At 44.3% G+C, this 21,735-nt stretch overlaps 1 protein-coding gene across 9 annotated transcripts in view; it reads right to left on the bottom strand.

Annotated features, from left to right (window-relative positions):
• Positions 1 to 21,735, bottom strand: part of RASGRP1 (RAS guanyl releasing protein 1) — a 75,882-nt gene that overhangs the window by 33,261 nt on the left and 20,886 nt on the right. For 4 of the 9 annotated variants that reach the window (XM_070625566.1, XM_070625555.1, XM_008534158.2 and 1 more), the window contains exon 3: positions 408 to 513. In XM_070625566.1, the coding sequence (XP_070481667.1) occupies positions 408 to 513 (106 nt within the window). Of the gene's footprint in view, positions 1 to 340; positions 514 to 21,735 lie in introns of all 9 variants that reach the window. The other 5 variants (XM_070625578.1, XM_070625587.1, XM_070625605.1 and 2 more) reach the window with 2 other exon arrangements.

Genomic DNA, 21,735 nt, shown 5'->3' with positions numbered 1-21,735 from the left:
AAAAAATTGGACAGAAAAGCCAGAATGCAGTCTATCATGTGAGTCACGCTTGCACCCCTGTCAATCCACACAGGATGAAAATGAATTTTGATTAATCTTCAGGACAAGTATTTTTTACTAGCAAGAGATACCAAAGAAGACTGTGTTTACATGTTGATTTCTCTGACCACTTCCCAGAGTAATCAGCATCAATCATATCGCCCCACCCAACAGAAAATACACAGACACATGTATGGACACACACACACAAACACACACACAAACCCTATACCCCTGAAAGGACACATGAACCCATTTACCACTCAGGGTTCTTCCAAACCAATCAAAATGAAAAGCATACTTCAAATTCCAAGATACTTGAGAATGAAGCCCGTTTTAGGATTGCCAGTCACTGTGCTAAAGGATATAGGGTGATAACTTTTTGGAGCAGTTCGGCAGAGGAAATGAGAATTCGGTGCATGGTCAGCATGACTTGCAACTGCTGGTTACTTCGACACAGGTTTCCATCTGCATCTGAAAACATAAAGAGCAGCATCTGAGTGAGGTCCCAGAGAGAAATTAGTCACCTGGGGGTGACCACCCTCCATTCCTCAAGGGTGGATGAGTGTGGGTTCCCCAGGTCAGGGCTTTGCTTCCGATGCCCCAGCACCACACATCCCTCCCTTCTTTGCTTTTCCTATCCTCCCACCGCATTCTCCCCTTCCCCAAATGTCCATTTTGATGCTCGTTAGCCACCCCACTAAAAAAGTGGTAGAATCTTGGGAAGGGATAAAATTTGTACCAGTACGCTTGAGTCTCTGTTGAAAGCAGAAGAGATCCAGGTTTTGTGGGGCCTAAAGTGCATATAATTGAGAGGCGGGGGTCCTTTCTAGGGTCAGAGTGAAAAAAGTTATAGTCTTAATAGATTACAGTTAAAATATCTTACTTTTGCAAATTTTACAAAAACATATGAATACATTTCCAGGGCTCTGTGATGGCCTTGAGAGGGGCTCATGCCAGTGAGGGGCCCTGAAACATAAGCTACTCTCGTTTTATGGGCAACATGACTCTGGATGGAAATAAAGGAGGAAGACCATGGGCAAACATTACATTTGGAGATTATGGGTGGATTACAAGTGTCCATGATGATTTGTATCAAAGAGCATGTTTAGCTAGCTTTTCCAACTCCCAGCTGGTACCAAATAATAAGATGCATTCTATACACTGGCATTAGGCTTAAAGATTCCCCTTGGAGTGGTTTTCAAATCCTTTTCAACATGTGTGGTATGAAGTGTTAGTTGCTGTGTTGGTTATTCGCTGCTGGATCTACTCTCTGTCCTTCACCATGGATTGCATGCTGCCAGCCAGCTTCCAGTGGGGTTCAGCCATTGGGAAGCATCAGCAAGAGAGAAGTCAGGATATTTCTTTCTCATTCCCTCTGCTTCGGCACTTGACAGTCACTACTGGTCCCTTGAATGAATGATCACACTCGTTGACCCCTCCTTCATGACTCCAGCTCTCACTGGCATCTAAACACTTCATCTCCCTTGACCCTTTGCACCTAAGTGTGCAATGACTTCTGCCTGTTGACAGTCTCTGGGTGCAGCATCTCTTAATTCCATTCTCATCTCTGTAAGTAGTTCCTTCATTAAAGTGTCTTCATTTAAACAAACAACGTGAATTCTGTTCCCAGCTGGGCACTTGAATGATTTAGAGTAAAGCATCAAATGAAAGAATATATATGAATTGTTTTATCATTTGATAGCTCTTTAAAAAACATTATACAAAAGAGGTTGTCATTGTCATTCTTTCCAAGTGTACCAGATGGTAAATGAAGGACATAGTACATTTGGACTCAGGACTTAGAAGTCCTGGTTCATTCTCAAATGATGACCTAAAGTCATAGTTCATTGAGAAAATATAAGTAAACTGACAGGATTATTCACCTTCCCATCACTAAATCCACCAATTTACCCACACTCTATTACTCTTACTGCCTGCCATCCTTGGTTTCCATGGAAGCCTTTTGGAGGCCAACGCTTCCACTGTGTTCTGGGTCTCCTCCTTTCTCAAGAACGTTGATCCTGCCACCTTTGTCCATTTTCGTTCCTGCATTATCAACTTTCTCTCTCTCTCCTGATTTACTTCCACTGCCATTTAGACATGCCCCAGAATCTCCTATTTAAAACAAAATGAAATAAAATAAAACCTTAAACTCTCATCCTCTCTAGCTACCTCTCCATTTCTCTGTTCCCCTTTTCAGCAAATCTCACTGTCATTAATTTCTCACCTCCCATTCATTTTCAACCATTCCATTTTGATTTCTATCTCTATCATTCCACTAAATATTTTATTTTCAAGATGACCAACCAGCTCCACATTGCCAAGTCTAATGTTTATTCCTCTGTCCTCATCTTACTTTATGACTCAAGTTGCATTCAACCCAACCAAGTTGACAAGTCTCTCTGTCCTGGAACACTTTCTTCTCTTGGCTTCTGTAACATCACACTCTCTCAGCTTCTCTCTCAGGCTCTTCTGTCTTCTCTTCCTCTGCTAAGCTTTTAAATGTCAGTGTGCTCTGTGGCATAGTCCTCCTACTTCCTTTTCTATAACAATTTTTAAAATTTAAAACTTCTTAAATTTTAAATTAAAAAAATTTCAACTTCTTTTTTCTAGGTGAATTCATCTAGTTCTTTGTCTAAAATACTATCTGAATGCTGATGACTGCCCAACTAATATCTTCAGGCCTGGGTACCAACTTAGTATGTCCAACATCCTTCTTGGCAAATCCACTCAGATGTCTAATTTCAAACTTAACTCATCCAAACAAAACTCTTGACCTACCCCTCCCCCTAATTCATTCCTCCTCCATTCTTCCTCATCTCAGGAAATGGCACCACCACCCATCCTCTCAGTTACTCAAACAAAAAACCTAGGAGTCATCCTTCATTTCTCACTTTCCCTCACATCCACCCCATTAGCAAGTCTTGATTCTATTTTCGGAATATATCTCAAACCCATCATTTCTCTCCATCCTTGCCATCACACTAGCTGTAGCCATCACCATGATGCAATGACCTCATTGACCTCCCTGCTTCCACTCTTGTCCATCTACCATCCATTCTCCACACAGCAGCCAGGAGTGAGCTCCTAAAACCCATAAGTCAGGTCACATGCTTAATACATTTTAATGGATTCCATTATACTTATAATAAAACACCAACTTCTTATTATGGCCAACAGATTTCCACATGTTCCAGCCCCTTTTCATATCTCCTACTTCATTTCATACCACTTTACTCTTCTCTACACTTCTAGTTATACTTCCGACCCTCTGACCTTATTCCTACCTCATAGTCTTTGCATTTATTTCCTTCAATGTGGTCTTTTTTCCCTTGGTCCATTGATACCATTTAGGTCTCAATTTCAATGTCACATCCTCAGAGAGGTCTTCCTTAAACTACCTCAGACAGCCATTACTCTGCCTGAGTTTCTTCATAGCACTTATCATGACCTGAAGTTATTTTATTTGTTTAATTTGTATGTTCTGAGTCTTGACTAGAACATAAGCTTCATGAGACCTGAGCTTTGTCTGTTTTTCCCACAAGCATATCTCCAGGGCCTAGAAAGTACTGATACAAAGTCGGTATTCCTGAAACATTTGTTGAGTAAATGAGTGAACTGGATCAAAAAGGAGACCCCCTACCTTTTCCTGCATCTTTGGATATTGAGCTTGCTTTTGTCATTAGCTCTTTCATTGATGATATTTAGCATACACACTTATTCTCCTCTTGGCCACAGTTTACAAAAGAAATTCAAAGCTACGACTTGACACATCACTTTTATGAAGTATTCAGCTAGCCGGGTTATATTTTTTAAAATCTTTCACTCATTTTTCTTAACTTATTCTCTGGTGAGGTAGAGTTAGTATGGCTATCTCTATGTTTTCTGGCCCAAATAATTTCTATAATACTTATCTCTTGCCACAAAAATTCTGCATAACAAACCACCCCAAAACTCAGTGACTGAAAACACTAATCATTTTTTTCTCTCAAGTGTCTGTGAGTTGGCTGGGTGTCGGCTCATTTAGGCTGGGCTTTCCTGGGAGCCCTGCTCTGCATTCCCCCCAGGTTCCTTGGACCAGTGGGCTCGCTGAGGCGTGTTCTCTCGTGGCGATGGCAGGGCACTGAAGGGCAACTAGAAATACCCAAGGCCTCTTAAGCCCAGGCTTGCAACTGGCATGCTGTCACTTCTGCCTTAGTCTGTTGGCCAAAGTGAGTCACACTGCTGAATCTCGAGTCAAAGGGCAAGAACCTCAAGGTCACATGAAAAACTGACAGAAAGAAGGTGAAAAATGGCAGGGGAGGAGGGGGGAGAGCAATAATGCAATCAAATCCACCACAATTATGGTGGGGGGGAACTTTTCAATTCAGCATCTGACAATATAGTTTTTATCATGCATCTTTCCTCACAGAGGTAGTGGTACTCATATTCCCGTACACTATGGTAAGAAGCAGGAGAACCTGTGAAACACGTTTGCAGGGTACGCATTAGAATGTTCTTGGAGCTATGGACACAGTCGCAGGCTTATTCAGTACGGACAGAATCTAAGACTTGCTATCTCAAGTCTTGTTCTTTGTGGCTGGTAGCATCTTTCCAGGGGTGCTCATACACAAGGGACGAGGGCTTAGAAGTATCCTGGGTGAGAATCAAAACAAGTTATCTATGGAAGGATTCAAGGAACTAAAAAGATTTGCCATGGAGAAGTCTCAAGAAAGATGTTAGAATTGTCTTTGAATATCTCGAGTGTTATACGTGGGAGAAGGATTAGATTTGTTCTGTTAGGCCACAAAAGGCAGAACCAGAGAGGATGAACAGAGGAAGTTATAGAAAGACAACGGGGCACGACATATGGCAGAAACTTCTAACCACTGGGACTGCTCAACCATGGAAAGCATTCCCATCACAGATGTACTCAAGAGAGGCTGGAGAGGGACACTTAATTCTATTATTGCAACCGGCATAGTTGTTATATATTGAAGTCCCACTAAATACCAGGGGCTGTCTAAGCACTTTAACAATATTATTTCTAATTCTTACAACAACTCTGCAACGTTGATATTTTTCACAATGTACAGCTGAGGAAATTAAAGCATAGAGAGATTGGATAATTTGTTCTAGGTCAAAGAGACAATGAGTGGAGGAGCTAGGATCTGGCTCCAGGTCTGTCTGATTCCAGAACCCCAGCTCTTTCCACTACCCTTGGCTGCATGCCGTGTGACCATTTGTCAGGAAAGGAAATTCAAGTACTAAATGGGGGACTAAGGTAGAGGAGCTTTAAGTTGTCCTCCAGTCCTTAGGGCACAAGTCTGAGACATGCCACTGGGAGAGTGGATTGGAACCAATGCACATTTGGAAGAATAGCTTTTCTCCTCTGGTGATTGCTGAAAATCTCTTGTATGCCTTGGTTGATTGACACTGATCATTCAAGTTACCTTTAAGATAAGAAGGGTACTATGCGTAAGGTTCACAATCACATTCGCTCTCCACTTTTACCTTGCACACCCTCTTCCACAGAGGTCTGTGACATTCCCCTACTGTGGCTTGTTAATCCTCGCACGCTGTCTGTGGGAGTGAGGGCTGACAAATGGTAAGGCCGGGAGGGGATGACTCACTCAGCAAAGGGAACCAGAGACGGGGCGAGGGAAGAAGTACCTCTGCCCTGGGCCAGAACTCCCTTCTGGGCTCTGCTCTTCCAAGAGGAGAATGTCTCCGCTTTGCACTTGCCCTCATTCCTACCACCATCTCTCCCTAGCATGACCTTCGCCCTCCGTATGACCTCATCAAGGGTGCATTCCCATCCTCCCCTCGTCTCACAGAGCATGCACTTCTTCCTTTCAGAGGGGAAGAGCCTCCCTCGGAAAGTCAGATTTCAAAGTGGGTGGTCAAGGGGAATCTACCTTCTAGGCTGCTAGATTTTATTTTGATATTTTGATATAATTGCTGTAAGCTGATTTAAATATTTCAGTGAATAATTTCATTTTGTTTGCATCTTTAGGCTTTTTTAAAATGCAGGGTGTCATATTAAAAATTCTAATAAGTAAAATGTGCAATGCATAATAAAATGTGACTAGTTTCCCATTGCCATCTGCTTCTCCTTACGCTTCAGAAGACTTTAAAAGGTTGAAACCTCAGTGAGGTCTAAAATGTCCATCTTCCATCCTCTCTCACTTGATCTGAGGAGTAATGTATGCTGCTAGAGACATATGCTAGTCAAAGACCCACCCAACTTATGGACCATTTGCTCCACAGAGCAAACAGAAAAGCCATGTGGCTTCTAGAGAGTCATTTGTTTATGAGCCAACAACCCATTTTCCATCATTAGACTCAGTGCTGGCAATAGCTACACTTCATGGTATCCCCAAATCTTGGGGTAGAAAAAACTTTAGAAACTTTTATCCAATGCATTATTTCCTCCTAAAAGTATCACAGGTAACTGGCTGTCAGCTTCTATTTGTACCCTTCCAATAAAAAGCTATGGCTCCCTAACTAGCTATATGGCAACTCTTCATTCTACTTCAATTAAAAACACTTTATAATAAATCTCCTCTGTGCAGGGCACTGTCCTAGGTACCAAAGAAGATCTGAAAAGCTATGAGAAAACTCTTGTCATTGAGGAGCTCACTATCTAGTTGGGGAATAAGACACACACCCAAGCAGCAGCAGGTAGAAAGTGTTAAGAGGGAAGCCCATGGAGACCACGCTGAGTGGTGATATGGTTCAGAGCAGGAGAGACCCAGCCAGTTGTGGTGGTTCAGGAAGCATCTCTTGATATCTGTGGTGAGGTGACCCAGAACTTCAAGACTCAAGAGGCCACCTGGTCCAGCCCCCTGCCCCTAAATCACCCTGTAGACTTTTTTCTTCCCTTCTGTGGTTTAATCTTCAGCAAGCTTCTTGCCTCTGAGAGCAATGAACTGCTCCCTGATGCAGATGAGAATCCCGGGAGAGCAAACTTGCAAAGGGCTGCATTCCAGACCCTGTTTCTTGCTGACCAGAGCTGGGGCGACTTTCCTACAGTGAAGGCTTGTCTGGGGGATGAGGCAGAAATGGCTCGCTGCAACATGGACATAAAACATGCCCAACATCAGAGAGACTCCGGAATAGAGTCATCTCTTCCTTTGTTTTGGCTTCCATGGAAATCTCTTGATGTGTGAAGGGGTTTTGACTGCACCAAAGGTAGAATGTCAGAAACTGCTATACTGACGGTACGCACGCTGTCAGCATTGAGGACATAACACAAAATAACAGGTGCGCCGAAACCAGGGGCCAGGAGATGGTGACAGGAAAGCTAATGTCAGAAAAACAGGGCAGAGCTGGATGCAGAGCCTAGAGCAGGGCTGAGCTGCTGGTGGAGGTCAGTATCTCCAGAAACGAGAAGACTTGATCCAGGTAGAACCTGACAGATGCACACAGAATTCTGAATGTACGACAACGCGATACACATTCCAGAGAAATAAAACCTACTTGACAGCAAGACCGGCACATTCATTAAATCCTGTCTGGAGAGTGTACAAAAACTGCCGAGCTGAACATAGGTTCATGTTTGTTTTTGTTTCTTTGTTTTTTGAGCGCCAGCAGTTGCAACTGGGGCAGGAAGTGCGTGTGGAAAAAAGAGTGTGGTGACACACTTTGAACTCTCAGAGCTTCTGCTGCTGGAGCAGCTTAAAACATGTCTTGGGCAGCCCCTTGATCTGGCATTTGTCCCCAGCCTCTCAAGACTGGGGGAGAGAACAATCAGGAGAAAGCAGGTGACTTGCTAAGGATGGGGCCTCACTTCACAGGGCAAGTGTGAGAATCAGTGTGGTGGCTGCCCGTGGTGTGTTGGTAAGAGTTTCAAGAACAGCCCTCCTGGGGGGGGGGGCGCGAAGGGGGAGGGCGACAGACCCTGATTTGCAGATTTCTGTGGTGTAAATACTCTCACTATGGCCAATTCTGAGCTACCAACGGGAAGTGACTGAACGTGGAGCTGGCAAGAGAGGCTTGCTGTCAGCGCTTAGGCCAGATGCAGCTGCTCCAACACACCTGGTTGCAGCTCTCAGCAGCACACCTGACGTCAAAGGGCGGGAGCCTGCTCAGCTCCCTGTCCTCTTCCTACCCGGCCTCCTTGCTCCCGGGTGCTCCTGAACCCACTTTCCTCCTCACCTCACTCCTACTCCCATGCCCTCCAGGTCTTGCCTGGTGACTGAGCAGGGAATCCAGGCGAACACATTCCTCTGGAGGAGAGGACTTCCAGAGGGCATCCTCCCAGAGACATGGCACTGCAACAGCAGGGCTTAGAGTGGTTAGTGCTTGACCCCAAGGGCAAAAATTTGACTGTAAAGTGAGAACTTGGAAGAGGAGAAGCTCCCAGTTCCTTATAAATCTAGCCCTGCTCCTGGTCCCTCCAGGACCACCTGGTATATCAGATTCAGGCCCATGGTATGGAGCCTGCCACAGGAGTGAGGTCTACCTAGAATATTTCCTATTCCTTGGCCCAGCATAGGGTTCAGAAGCTCTGAATACCTCAGCTACAAGTAGAATTTAATTGTTTATTTGCATCGGCCAGGGGATACCACAACATGGGCAACATACAAGCCTCAGTTTAACCTTGACCTGCGATTTCAAACTTCTGCAACAGGCCTTCAAGCAGAGTCTTACCAAAGTGGGGAGGGGGTTAGTCAGGCTCCCCTCCTCTCTCCTTCAACCCTGGGGGGTGATGACAGCCAAGGCCAGGGACTCAGAGCAGGGAAAATCCCGGCTAATCAACCCCAGCTTAGCAGGGCTTTGGTCTAATCAGGCCTCCCTCGATGCCTGGCCCCGAGAGGCCAACCAGGGAGACACTTGGTGAAGGAAAAGAACTTGCGCTTCCTCCCTTCATTCTGTTGATACTTATTCACTGTCCTGCTGGGCCAGAGTGGGGGGAGCAGGCGTTTCAAGTTGCACAGCATCTAGATACACGTACAGACACACACATAGTACGTGCATGCGCACACTCAAATCTTCCCTGAAGCGAGCCAGCAGCTGGAGAACCACTGCTCTCCCTAGAGGAGAACATCTGATAACAATGCTTTCTGCTTTTAAAGCACACAGGTGCAATAAATAGAATCCACTGTGTTGAATGTCTGAGTTGCACAACGCTGTGCAGTACCAGGGACCGTGGGCTCAATTTTAAAGATGAGGAAACCGAGCTGTCATGCTGGGCCATGGTCACAGGGCAGGTAAGTGGAGGCTCCTGGACAGGATGGCCCTCTGGTCCCCAGCCCAGGGCTCTTTCCTTGCCATCTGCCTCTCCTCAGGGATTAGAAGGCGAGGAAGTGAAGACTTGTTATATTGAGAAGAGCTCTAACTTCAACCATCCGTGCTACAGGCTAAAGCCCTTCCCCACGCCCCACTTCTCCTTTTCTCCCCAAGAAGCTCTGCACCCATACAGACCAAGCTCACCCCTCTCATTGCAATTATGGTGCATACTCTAAAAATCTCCCTGGAGACCCGAACCCTTAAACCCACCGCTTTTCATGACATCAACACGAGGCTGCTGTTACTGGCACTGTTTACCTAGGATGATGAGAATGCAGAGAGCCTGTGAGCCAGTGGCCGTGTGGGTGAAAACGCCAAGTCCCCTGAGAGCTCACAGCACCCCCCAGCCCCCCCGCCCCAGCCCCGGCATTGGCCCACCTGGCCCTCCCCCTGCAGCAGACACTCTCTGCACTCGCTCTGCCCACCCAGACATCGACGGGAGCGTTCCTCCCCGGGCATGGCTCTTCTTCTGAAGCCTGAAGCTCTATGTGAAGGGTGACCTAGATTTTTTGGATGAACGATTGCAATCTATAAATGCCTAACCAAGCGCATGAATTGCGTAAAGTGAAAAAGAGCTTTTAGCTGTATTGCCTCTGCTGAGCAAGAAAGCAGCCTTCCTTGGGGATCGCCGCCTCGGTCTGCACCTGTCAGGAAGAATGAGGGGTCTGAGAAGTCCTGAGGGATGCTGTCCTCTTCAGTTCCATGAATTGGACCCAGTTCTGGGTGTGGGGGTCAGGGGGCCGGGCTGGCACTAAAAGACAAGAGAAGGGAGGACAGCGACAGGTCCTGGGCAGACCCAGTACTCTGACTCTGGGATGATGCATGACCTCAAACTCTAAGAGCCATTATTGGAAAGTGGCACCAACGGAACATCCCAGGTGGCTGCTTCACCAGGGCCCATCAAACTCCTTGCAACAGTCAAATTATCTGGCTGGGGAGTTAAGCTGCAATTTGAGTCTTTGGGGAGCTGCTGTCAATGCAGCCTACTTGGCTCACACGCGGTGACCATTCCCCACGACAGCACCCCAGGAATGTGCCTGGTGGGGTGAAGGGGAAGCAGGGCCTTGTCTCAGCTTCCCAGAGGATGCAGAGAGCGGCCTGCAGGTGGCCAGGAGAGAGGCCAGCAAAGGGGTGAGTGGACCCAAAGACAAAGAAATGCAAACAAAATGGGGAGGAAAATCTGGGGCAGTCCTCTTCCTTGCTCCCTGGAGCACACTCCTCTTGCTGCTTCATTCTTGACTGTCAAATTCTGGGCCTTTTTTGCATATTTGTTGACTGGCTGGATATTCTGAGAAGCAACTCAAGGGAACTTCCCAATTACTCACCCAGGGAATACAAGGCCCATCTCACACTGACTGGTTGGCCACAAACTCGGCCTTGACTGCACCCTAACTGACCTAAACGCCTGGATAACCTCATTCCAGTGCCTGACAGGACTGAAGCAATCGGTGTATGCTGACTGAAACAGCAGTGCACAGAATACAGTGTCACCATAACTCAGTTTGCACCACAGACCCTATCCTTGGCCTACAGTGCTCCACAAAGGACAGTCCTGTATAAAAAATGTCATCCTGGGGCTGGCCCTGTGGCCGAGTGGTTAAGTTCGTGCGCTCCGTTGCAGGAGGCCCAGTGTTTCGTTGGTTCGAATCCTGGGCATGGACATGGCACTGCTCATCAAGCCACGCTGAGGCAGCATCCCACATGCCACAACTAGAAGGACCCACAACGAAGAATATACAACCATGTACCGGGGGGCTTTGGGGAGAAAAAGGAAAAAAATAAAATCTTAAAAAAAAAATGTCATCCTATCCCACGTATGGGAAAAGTCACTGAGACAGAAGTCACTCTGAAAGTCTCTCCTTCCCTTCCTTATTTGTAGTCAGGATTAGATTACATTTGATGCAATACAGAAAAAGGCTTAGGAAACTGGGAAGCACTGTTAACAGTGGGTGAATTGTTCTTATCTTGCTGGCCTGGGGCTTTCTTTTGCTTTTCTCTTTGCTCCTCTTAGTCTTTGGCTATTCCAGGCTGAGACTATGACTTTTCATGAAATACAAAACTATAATCACCATTCAAAGACTCGTTGTCCATTGTGGTTTGTCACACCCTCCATGCCACTGAGACTGGACTTGGTTTCCCCTCAAGCAGGGTCCCGATCCGTGGCAGAGTTAGCTGGGGGCCTTCCAATCCTAGGTTTTACATGTCCTGCCCCTTAGACCCTCAAGACATAAAGATTTCTTAGTTTCCTGAGGTGTTAGAGAGAAATCTGCGTGAGGCCCTCGGGAACAACTCTGAGACGGAGAAGTGCACGGGTGGGTGAGGAATCTCTTATTATCTGAAGGAAAGAAGAAACTGCCCTCTGTTCAGGAGCCAAGAGCCAAATAATGTGTTTCAAAACAGCCCAGGTCACGAACCGGTGCTGTGTCATTGTCCTACAGAAATGGCAAAAATGCACCACTGAAACTCACAATGTTGATATGAACTGGAAGATGGAGGAGACCCGAGAAATATTTGCTATTGTTGGAGGAAAGTCAGCATATGACCAGAAGAAATGAACTAAATTCAGAGTTGAGCCTGACTCTCTCTCCCTCTCTCACTGTCTCTCTCTGTTGCTCTTTTTGTTAACATACTTGGAGTGTGTCCTGTGTCCCAGGTACTGTTCCCAGAGACTCTTTACATGTATTCACTCTATGAGATAGGCAGTATTATTGTCATCTGATAGATGAAGAAACTGAGGCAAAAAGGGGGCAAGGTAACTTTCCCAAGTTTAGCTAAGGGGCAGACCTGGGATTTGAACCCTGGCTTCCCAGCCCTGGGAGAGGTCTAATCATTTCTCAGTCTCAATTTGCTCATCTGCAGAATGAGAGCTTGATGATGTCCTCCCTCCATCCCTCCCAGCAGAGAGGGAATCAGGAGATCAGTCCAGATAAGGAGAGAGCTTTGATTTTTTGGGGGGGAGAACAAAGTCCTGAACTGAGTCCAAACCACTGTGCTATCTGGTTGACTTGTGGGTTCCAAATATCTAGGTAGCCTGACAGCCGCCACGTAGGCACACGAACCCTCACTGTGCGAAGAACTAACAACGTACCATTATCAGTGCTTTCTCACTAACTACCCTCTCCTTGCACGTTAGCTCATTTGAGCCTCACAACAACTCTGTGGATGTACATTATTTCATTAGTTTATAGGTGGGGAAACAGAGAGTAAGGTAATGCCACCTGCCTAAACTCACCATGTGATGAGTGACAGTGTTGGGACTTGAGTTCCCGTCTTTTGACTCAAGCCCTGCCCTTCCCACTGTATCCCACAGCTTCTCATTCTGAGAGTTGTGAAGACTAGAGGCGCATCCTTTACCTCAGTACTTGAGGGTTTCTGGAGCCAGCCTACATGTAAGTGACATTAGAAACCACCACCACGGCCATCTTATCTTGAGTACCCCCTGTGCTAGATGCGAGCTCGGCCGTATTACAGACGTTCTCTCTAAATTTGGATCACAGCTCTGTGTGGTAGATGAAGAAACAGACTCAAGGGCAGTAAATTAACTCATCAGTGGTCCCACAGCTAGGAAGGGGCCCCTTGTTGTTGGTTTTATCACTGAGTCTCGAGTGTTAGTCTATGACAGTCCTGCATTGCCTTTTAAATGAGGATCCTCCAAGGAAAAGGAAAAGGATGTGTTGACTTCCTGTCAGCTCCCTGTAGTCTCAAGTCTGCTGCCGTATGCACCACACTGGGCCACTTCTCTCACTGAAGTCACAGTATGTAAGAACAGATAGCGACTAGCGACTACTGAGTAACACAAAACAGTGACTGCGCCTAATGTAAGGAAAGAGTTAAATGCCTTTGGAAGGAAGAAATAGCTAAGGATTTGCATTCCCAGGATCCAGAGCTGTGAGGGGCTGCTGGGGGGTGATGGTGAGGAAACTAATATAGGTTTTAAGAAGAAAGGGTAAAAAGAGGAATCAAGAAACTATAAGGACAAAGCAGGAACTAACATTTATTTAGACCATCCTTTCAATTTGTGTTCATGTTGCTGGCCTTTAGTTCCATTTACAGATCTAGACAGAGCAGCCCCTTGACACACAGTGACAATCAGAGATCCCCAGATATCTGGAAGGATCCTGAATTTTAAAGTCATTGTGCGATAGAACAAGGTGTCCTCAAGTGAGAAAAGCTTAGGCTAAAGTTCAAAAAGCCTTCCTACGCTTTTGATTTTGATTAGATTTCCCCAAACTTATCTACCGAAAAATTGACATTTTTAGGACTGAAAAGGTGAGGGGAGATGTCTGAAGCAGCTGATATCGTGGGATCTAATAGGTGGATTCCAAGATTTCTTCTGTTTGTTGTGTCCTACTCAACTGATCAACACCTCTTTGGTCAGCTCCTGGGAGCCTGCTCTGAGCAGAGCAGAGCAGGAGGGAATGCTGAGGGCGGAGCCACCAACCCCACACACGCATCAGAAATACCGCTAAACAACCCGACTTACCTTTGCAGAGCACTTTGCACTTTACAAAATACTTTCACATGCAGGATCTCATTTGACCACCACCACAACCTTGTGAGGAGGGGAGGGACTATATGCACCTTACAGATGAGAAAGGCACACAGACAGACCTGAGGTTCAGTCTGTCCAAGTGGCATCTGTGCAGACTGATGGGGGCCTGTGCTATACCAGTCATTAAATATTTGGAATATCACCCCTTGATAAACAACCGGCCCATGAATAACACCACCATCAAGTGGCAGAGTTGGAGTTCCAGGCTTGAACGGTCTCGACTCAAGTCCAGGGTGTTTTGTTCAAAGAGTGCTGTGCTAGGTACTGTGGGGGTGCAGAGATAACCAGGATCCTGTCCCAGGAAGGGTCCAGGAGCCACTGGCTCTCATACAGGGCAGAATACAGTAAGGGCCTGGAGGGAGGTACAAACGAATCACTGAGGCAGTGTGGAGGACAGCAAAAGCCAGATCTGACTAGAAGAAATGGCTCAGCCTTCATGAAGAGGTGGCATTTGAGGTGGACCTTGAAGGAGGGGTCACATCTTGACAGAATGAAATGGAGGTAAGGGTATTCTGGGTGGGGAAAGACATGGTTTCTACTCTTGGAGATGAGAGAGTTATTAAAAGTATATTTAGGGGGGCGGCCCTATGGTGTAGTGGTTAAGTTCACGTGCTCCACTTCAGCAGCCAGGAGTTCACGGGTTCGGATCCCGGGTGTGGACCTACACACTGCTCATCAAGCCATGCTGTGGTGGCATCCCACATACAAAAAATAGAGGAAGACTGGCACAGATGTTAGCTCAGGGACAATCTTCCTCACCAAAAAAAATTAAATTATTTTAAAAAAGGATATTTAGGAAAGGATGTGAAGCCCAGTTTGGTGGAATTAGAAAGCACTCATAGGCAGGGAGAGAAGTGTGGAAATGTAGGTCAGAGTCACAGTACTGGGAACCTCACATACTAAGTGGAGGAGTTGCCATTACTCTGATCTTTACCTTAAAATTCTGCAAAAGCAGAAGGTCTGTCTACAGAAAGAGGAAAGCAGCACCCTCTCCCTTGGTATTCTGGTAAAATTACCAGGTTTTTTGTGACTTACAACCTCAGCCCTCAGGGCTCTTTTCAAGGTGGATCATTTCTAAAGAACCTTTAACCTTATTTTAATTTCTACTTGCGTCTTTCCTTAACCACACAGCCACCAACTGAAGGCTACAGTGTGGTCTGTGTGTGTGTGTGTATGTGCACGTGGGTGCACTTGCTGCTACAGTGAGGTCATCTTGCCATATGAAATAAATGTTGATTTTTGCTGAACTCAACTGATTTCATTGTTATTTAGGAAGCTCAGTTACTTGCGGTTAATATTTTCCCCCCTCATGTTGCCAGCACAGCCCCTTAACCCTTGGTTTCCTTCCCTGTCCACATCTCCCCTTCCTCCTTTTGAAGGTGAGGAATCATAATGGAAGACCATCCATGGTTACCACGGACCAAGGACTCTAAGGTTTCCGAGATCTGTCACAGGGAGGCTGGAGCACTTGCTTTTGGAACAAGTTCAGACCCTGAAAATGTACAAGTCGTCAGCAAGGATGGGGCTGAGAGTTGGCAAGTCTTTGACTTTACCCGCTGGCTAAGACTTTTACCACCGTAGGGTAAATATCGTTCTTTCATCTGTCACTCTTCCTATGCACCAGCTGGCATGTCTGCCTCTCATGCATGCTAGGGATTTAAGTAAAATGATGACCCCATAGGCAGTCCAGATAGGTCAAGAGTAGACTGTGAGGGAGGGACGGCCTTCAGTGCTTTCCTCACTTGGTGTGTTTTTTCCTCTTTATCTCCCATCTTTTCAAATAGCTAGTTATCTACGGAAACCATAGGCAAGACCGTGTCAAGGTATTGGAGACTTCAATATTCTTCAAGTCATATTTGCAGAATAATAGCTATTCTGAGAGTCATAAGGAAAAGAAAAATTCACAATAGCTAAAATTGGGGGCTTTAGTAGGTGAATTTTTCTCTTTTTCTAGTGAGGAGGCCTTGATGATAATACTGTACAAGTTACCACAACTCATCCTTCAGAGAGTTTCAGGGGGGAAAATAATCAATGGTTTTCTATCTCAGAATGAATATGTTCAGACTTATCCAGAAACAAATGAATATATTAAACCTGACTGACTTTTCAAGACCTCCAGGGTAGCTTAAAAACAAAACAAAAACACAAACCAAACAACCTCCCCCAAAATGGGATCCAAGGCCTTGTCTCATACCTACTGCATCAAGACATCCAGGGATGGGGCCTCGAATTTAGGTTAATAAAGCTCTCAGGGACCCGATGGTCAGTCAAGTTTCATTAGGATGATTTAGGTCATTCCTTGCCCAAGCTACCAAGCTTTACCCCATGAAGAGTCTTCCAATTTCAGAAATCACTGGTGAGGTTTTTCAGCTCTTTTCAGGGCTAGATGCAAGGGAAGTACTTAACAAATAGGTGATTTGGTGCCCACACTGCAGACTCCTCAGTGGGGCTTGGTTAGTTCTATTTTATAAATCACAGTCTGAAGTGCATTAGATATCAACCCGGAGTAGCCAGAAGACCTTGATCAAAGGTAATGGATCCGGACCACAAGGGGCTCCTATTGTACATTGGCAAAGCTCCCCTCTCCCTGGGGCCTGCACAGCCACATTTTGAGGTGATATTTTATCCCTGAAGCCAGAGACCAGAGCCCTTCATACTCTCCTAAACAAAGATGTCAGTTCTCCTGCAGCCTTCACAGGCTCTCCTGGTTGAGGGTCTTTGCCGACAGTCTCTGGGCAGTCTCCTGTTTCCTCTCTGTCCGTGGTACCCGAGGAAGTGCTCCTTGGAGGCCATCACTTTCCAGGGATTACTGAAGGGACCCCAAAAGCTCAACCAAGGGCTGACCCTGTTCTTCTTTGTTTGGACAGGGACATTTTATCCAGGACATTAAACCCTTCTTTTTCCCTTTTCCACCACCCAACTCTTGGGCCTGTTAGTGCTAACACCACTCCTGCCAGAGAGAGGACCCGGAGAGGGTGTTGAACACTATTTTAAAGTATTTCAACAACTCTGGTAAAACAATTGGAATGGACTCAAAAGGATGATTAAAATGAAACGTTTGGGTTCTTGGTAGATTTCAACAAAGCCCTCTTCCAAACTGGCATGGTCTCATGAATTAACCTTCAAGTAATTTGCCATGTCACCTCTGTAGTTCTTGGGGTGTTCCAAAGAGTATTCCATTAGCAGCAGGTCACTTGATTAAATAAGGAGGTTCCTTTTGGCAGGGTTTTATCTATCTCCCCAGCCCTCCCCAGTGAGTCACTGGAGGGGGGCTCTGGTTTCTGAGTTACTAGACATTTTGCCCCTCCGATCTAGGCCCTCACGTATTCGATCACATACAATCACAAAAGAACCCAAAGGATTAAAGCAGAGGTGCAGCAGATGAGAGTCATCTTCACTCCTCACCTGCTGCTGCCTTGAAGAGCCTGGCTCTCCCTCCTAGCAACCTCTACTACACAAGCACGGATTGTGAAAAGGAGATGTCCTTCACTTAAAGTTCCTACAGAAGGAACTTCTACCAGTTTTCTGGCAGCCTGTTTTGGTGATATTTTCTCTAATCAACTTCTTCTGTCTTATTGAGGTACAGCGAAAGGCACATCTCTTAATGCACAGCTTGATGTCTTCCGACAAATACAATACACACATGTAACCCAAACCCCTCTCAAGATCTAGCATATCTCTGTGACCCATCAGTTCCCTAATCTTCCAGTCAGTTCCTCTAGCCCCCTCCCATCATAAGGCCATCATTCTTATTTTTTTAAATCATAGATTAGTTTTGCCTGTTTTAGAATTTCATATAATTGGAATCATACAGTATGTATTCTTTGTGTAATGCTTCTTTCACGAAGCAAAGGTTGAGATTAATCAGTGTTGACCCTATCAGTGGTTCATTCCTTTTTATCGATGAGTAGGTATTCTGTTGTATAAATAACATATTTTGTTATTTTCTAATGTTAAGTGACATTTGGGTTCTTTCCAGTTTTGGATTTTTATGGCTAAAGCTGCTATGGATGTTCTTGTACAAGTCATATTGTGGACATATGTTTTCCTTCTCTTGTCTAAATATCTAGGACTGGAATCGATGGGCCATAGGGTAGGTACATATTTAGCTTTATACAAAACTGCTAAACGGTTTTCCACAGTGACTGTATCACTTTACAACCCATCAGTAATGTCTGTAACCCAGATGCGCCACATCCTCATCGACAGTTGGTGTCCATCTCTTAATTTTAGTCTTTTTAGTGGGTGTATAGTGGTATCTCATTGTGATTATAATTCATGTTTTCTAGTGCCTAACAATGTTGAGGATTTTTTATGTTTATTTGCATTTGTATATCCTCCTTTGGAAGAGTGTGTTCAACTACTTTATCCATTTTTAATTGGAATGCTTGTTTTTTTATTATTAGGTTGCACGAGATTTTTATATATTTTGAATAAAAGTTCTTGTCAAAGATATATAATGCCAAGTATTTGCTTCCATTCTGTGGCATTTGTTTTAACTTTATATTCAAGTCTCTGGTTCATCTCAAATTACTTTTTGGGTAAGGTATGAGGGACAGGTCACAGTTCACTTTTTTCATCGCGATCAGTTGTTTGATCACCATTGGTTGAAGGGACATTCCTTTGTCCATTGACTTGCTTTGGTACTTTTGCTGAAGACCAATTGCCCATATATATGGACTTGTTTCTGAATTTGCTATTCTGTTCATCTGGTATAATTGTCTATCCTTAGCCTGTACCCTATGGTCTTGATTATTGTGGCTTTATAGTAAATCTTGAAATCAGGTAGTATACGTTTTCCGACTCCATTCTTTTTCAAGATTGTTTTGGCTATTTTAGGTCCTTTCATTTCCATATAAGTTCTAGTTGCATCACCTGAAACTATTTTTTTCAGTCTCTTCTAAGATATTGACTTGCTTTCAAATATCACTGATTTTTTCTTTCCCAGCGTCCAATGTAATATCAAGCCCATCCAGTGAATTTTTCCTTTTGGTGTATTTTCTTTTTTACTTGTAGATTTTCTATTTAGTCCCTTTTAATATTCCCATTTCTCTGTTGAGTTTACCCATCTGTTCACCTCATTTTCAATCCTTCAACATATTTATAGTAGCTTTTCAAATTCTCTATCTATGATGAACTCCAATGTTTGTGTCAACTCTCGAGTTCATTTCTATTAACCTTTTTTCTTCTAGTTATGGGTCACATTTTCCTGCTTTTTAAACATCTTGTAATTTTGTATTACACCCTGGGCACTGTGGATACAATGTTGAGAATTTGGATCGTGTTCCTTTACAGAGGCATTCGATTTACTGGTGCCTTAAAGTGATCCGGTCGAGGCTTCGATTTAGGCTTGGTTAGGGTGGGTCAAGAGAAGCTCTCATTCTGGGGCTAGAGTAGTCCAATTCCTATGTTTCAGTTTTTCCATGTCTCAACTGAATGCCCAACGTATTCTCTCTCTCCATTCTGGCTGGTTGGAACTGCAATATTTCCCAGACCAGGAGACTTCCAACGACCTACAGACCACCAGGAACTATTTGGTGTCATGGAGTCTCACCATATTCATGCATAGTTTACTATTTGGCCAAAGACTAAAGGAGAGCCCTTCTCTCCAGCACCTTCTCTGCAAATTCCAGCCATCTCATAAGCCCGGGACATAAACTCTATTTCCTCTGCCAGGCGAGATGCTGCTCTCTGGGCTCTAGTCTCCTGTACCGCAGTTTCTGCCCCCAGGCAGAAAGCCAAGATGAGTTTGGAGTTCACCTCCTGTCTTTTCATTTTATCCACAATCACAAATCTGTCCTGTTTTCCAATACCCAAAAATAGTTGCTTCACGTATTTTGTCCAATTTTATAGTTGTTTACAGCAGGAAAATAGTTCTAATACCCAATATTCTATTATGGCCAGAACTGGGAGTTCTTGTTTTGATGTTCCATACCTTTATAAGTGGGAAGTTGCAGTTCTTTGCTGAAATTTAAACCCATTTACTCTTTATCTGTCCTCTCGGAGGGAAATAACTCACGCTAACTCTTCTATGCTTAACACTGTTAAGGCAAAAAGGAAAGAAAAAGCCACTTATTTATCTTCTTTTCCAATGCTGCCATCTTATATCCTCATAGATTCTATTTCTATATAATTTCTTAAATATTTATCTCCTCTGTACTCTGTTCAGCCTTCCATTCCTATTTTAAAATCTGGAGACTAAGCCTGAATTTAATAACACCCTGCACTCTTATGTTTCCAAATTTTGGTGCAATACACAGACATTGTTCTGTGCATGCCCGGAACACCAGCCTTCCTTCGGGAAACTTTCCTTCCCCAAATTCAATCATGTGGTTCTAGAGAGAAATACTCCATTCCTTTTTTTTTTTTGACTTTTGATTGAGATTATGACAGTTTACAACCTTGTGAAATTTGCCCCCACCCTCACCCCTTTCCCCTGGAAGCCACTAATCTGTTCTCTTTGTCTACATGTTTAACTTCCACCTAGGAGTGGAGTCATACAGAGTTTGTCTTTCTCTATCTGGCTTAATTCACTTAATATAATACCCCCAAGGTCCATCCATGTTGTTGTGAATGGGACAATTTTATCCTTTTTTATGGCTGAGTAGTATTCTATTGTATATATACACCATATCTTCTTTATCCAGTCATCAGTTGATGGGCACTTAGGTTGCTTCCATGACTTGGCTATCGTAAATAATACTGCAATGAACATAGGGGTGCATGGGACTTTTAGAATTGCTGATTTCAAGTTCTTTGGATAGATACCCAGTAGTGGGATGGCTGGGTTATATGTTATTTCTATTTTTAATTTTTTGAGAAATCTCCATACTGTTTTCCATAGTGGCTGCACCAGTTTGCATTCCCACCAGCAATGTATGAGGGCTCCTTTTTCTCCACAACCTCTCCAACATTTGTTACTTTTTGTTTTGGTTATTGTTGCCATTCTAATGGGTGTAAGGTGATATCTTAGTGCAGTTTTGATTTGCATTTCCCTGATGATCAGTGACGATGAGCATCTTTTCACGTGCCTATTGGCCATGCGTATGTATATCTTCTTTGGAGAAATGTCTGTTCATGTCCCCTGCCCATTTTTTTGTTCAGGTTGTTTGATTTTTTGTTGTTGAGTTGTGTGAGTTCTTTATACAGTATGGAGATTAACCCTGTGTCAGATATATGACTTGCAAATATTTTTTCCCAATTGGTGGGTTGTGTTTTTGTTTCAATCCTGTTTTCCCTTGCCTTGGAGAAGCTCTTTAGTCTCTTGAAGTCCGATTTGTTTATTCTTTCTATTGTTTACCTTGTCTGAGGAGACATGGTGTCTGAAAAGATCCTTTTGATACTGATGTCAAAGAGTGTACTGCCGATATTTTCTTCTAGAAGCCTTATGGTTTCAGGTCTTACCGTTAGGTCTTTGATCCATTTTGAGTTTATTTTTGTGAATGGTGAAAAAGAATGGTTAATTTTCATTCTTTTACACGTGGCTGTCCAGTTTTCCCAGGACAATTTGTTGAAAAGACTTTCTTTTCTCCATTGTATGCCCTCAGCTCCTTTGTTGAAGATTAGCTGTGCAGAGATGTGTGGTTTTATTTCTGGGCTTTCAATTCTGTTCCATTGATCTGTGTACCTGTTTTTGTACCAGTACCATGCTGTTTTGATTACCATAGCTTTGTAGTATGTTTTGAAATCAGGGATTGTGATGCCTCCAGCTTTGTTCTTTTTCTCAGGATTGCTTTAGCAATTCGGTGTCTTTTATTGCCCCATACGAATTTTAGGATTCTTTGTTCTATTTCTGTAAAGAATGTCATTGGGATTCTGATTGGGATGGCATTGAATCTGTAGATTGCTTTAGGTAGAATGGACATTTT

The sequence above is a fragment of the Equus przewalskii genome, chromosome 1 (assembly GCF_037783145.1).
Source record: "Equus przewalskii isolate Varuska chromosome 1, EquPr2, whole genome shotgun sequence".
NCBI classification, from domain to species: domain Eukaryota; kingdom Metazoa; phylum Chordata; class Mammalia; order Perissodactyla; family Equidae; genus Equus; species Equus przewalskii.
Note: the sequence above shows the minus strand (reverse complement) of the source record. Positions and strands in the feature narration are given on the sequence as shown.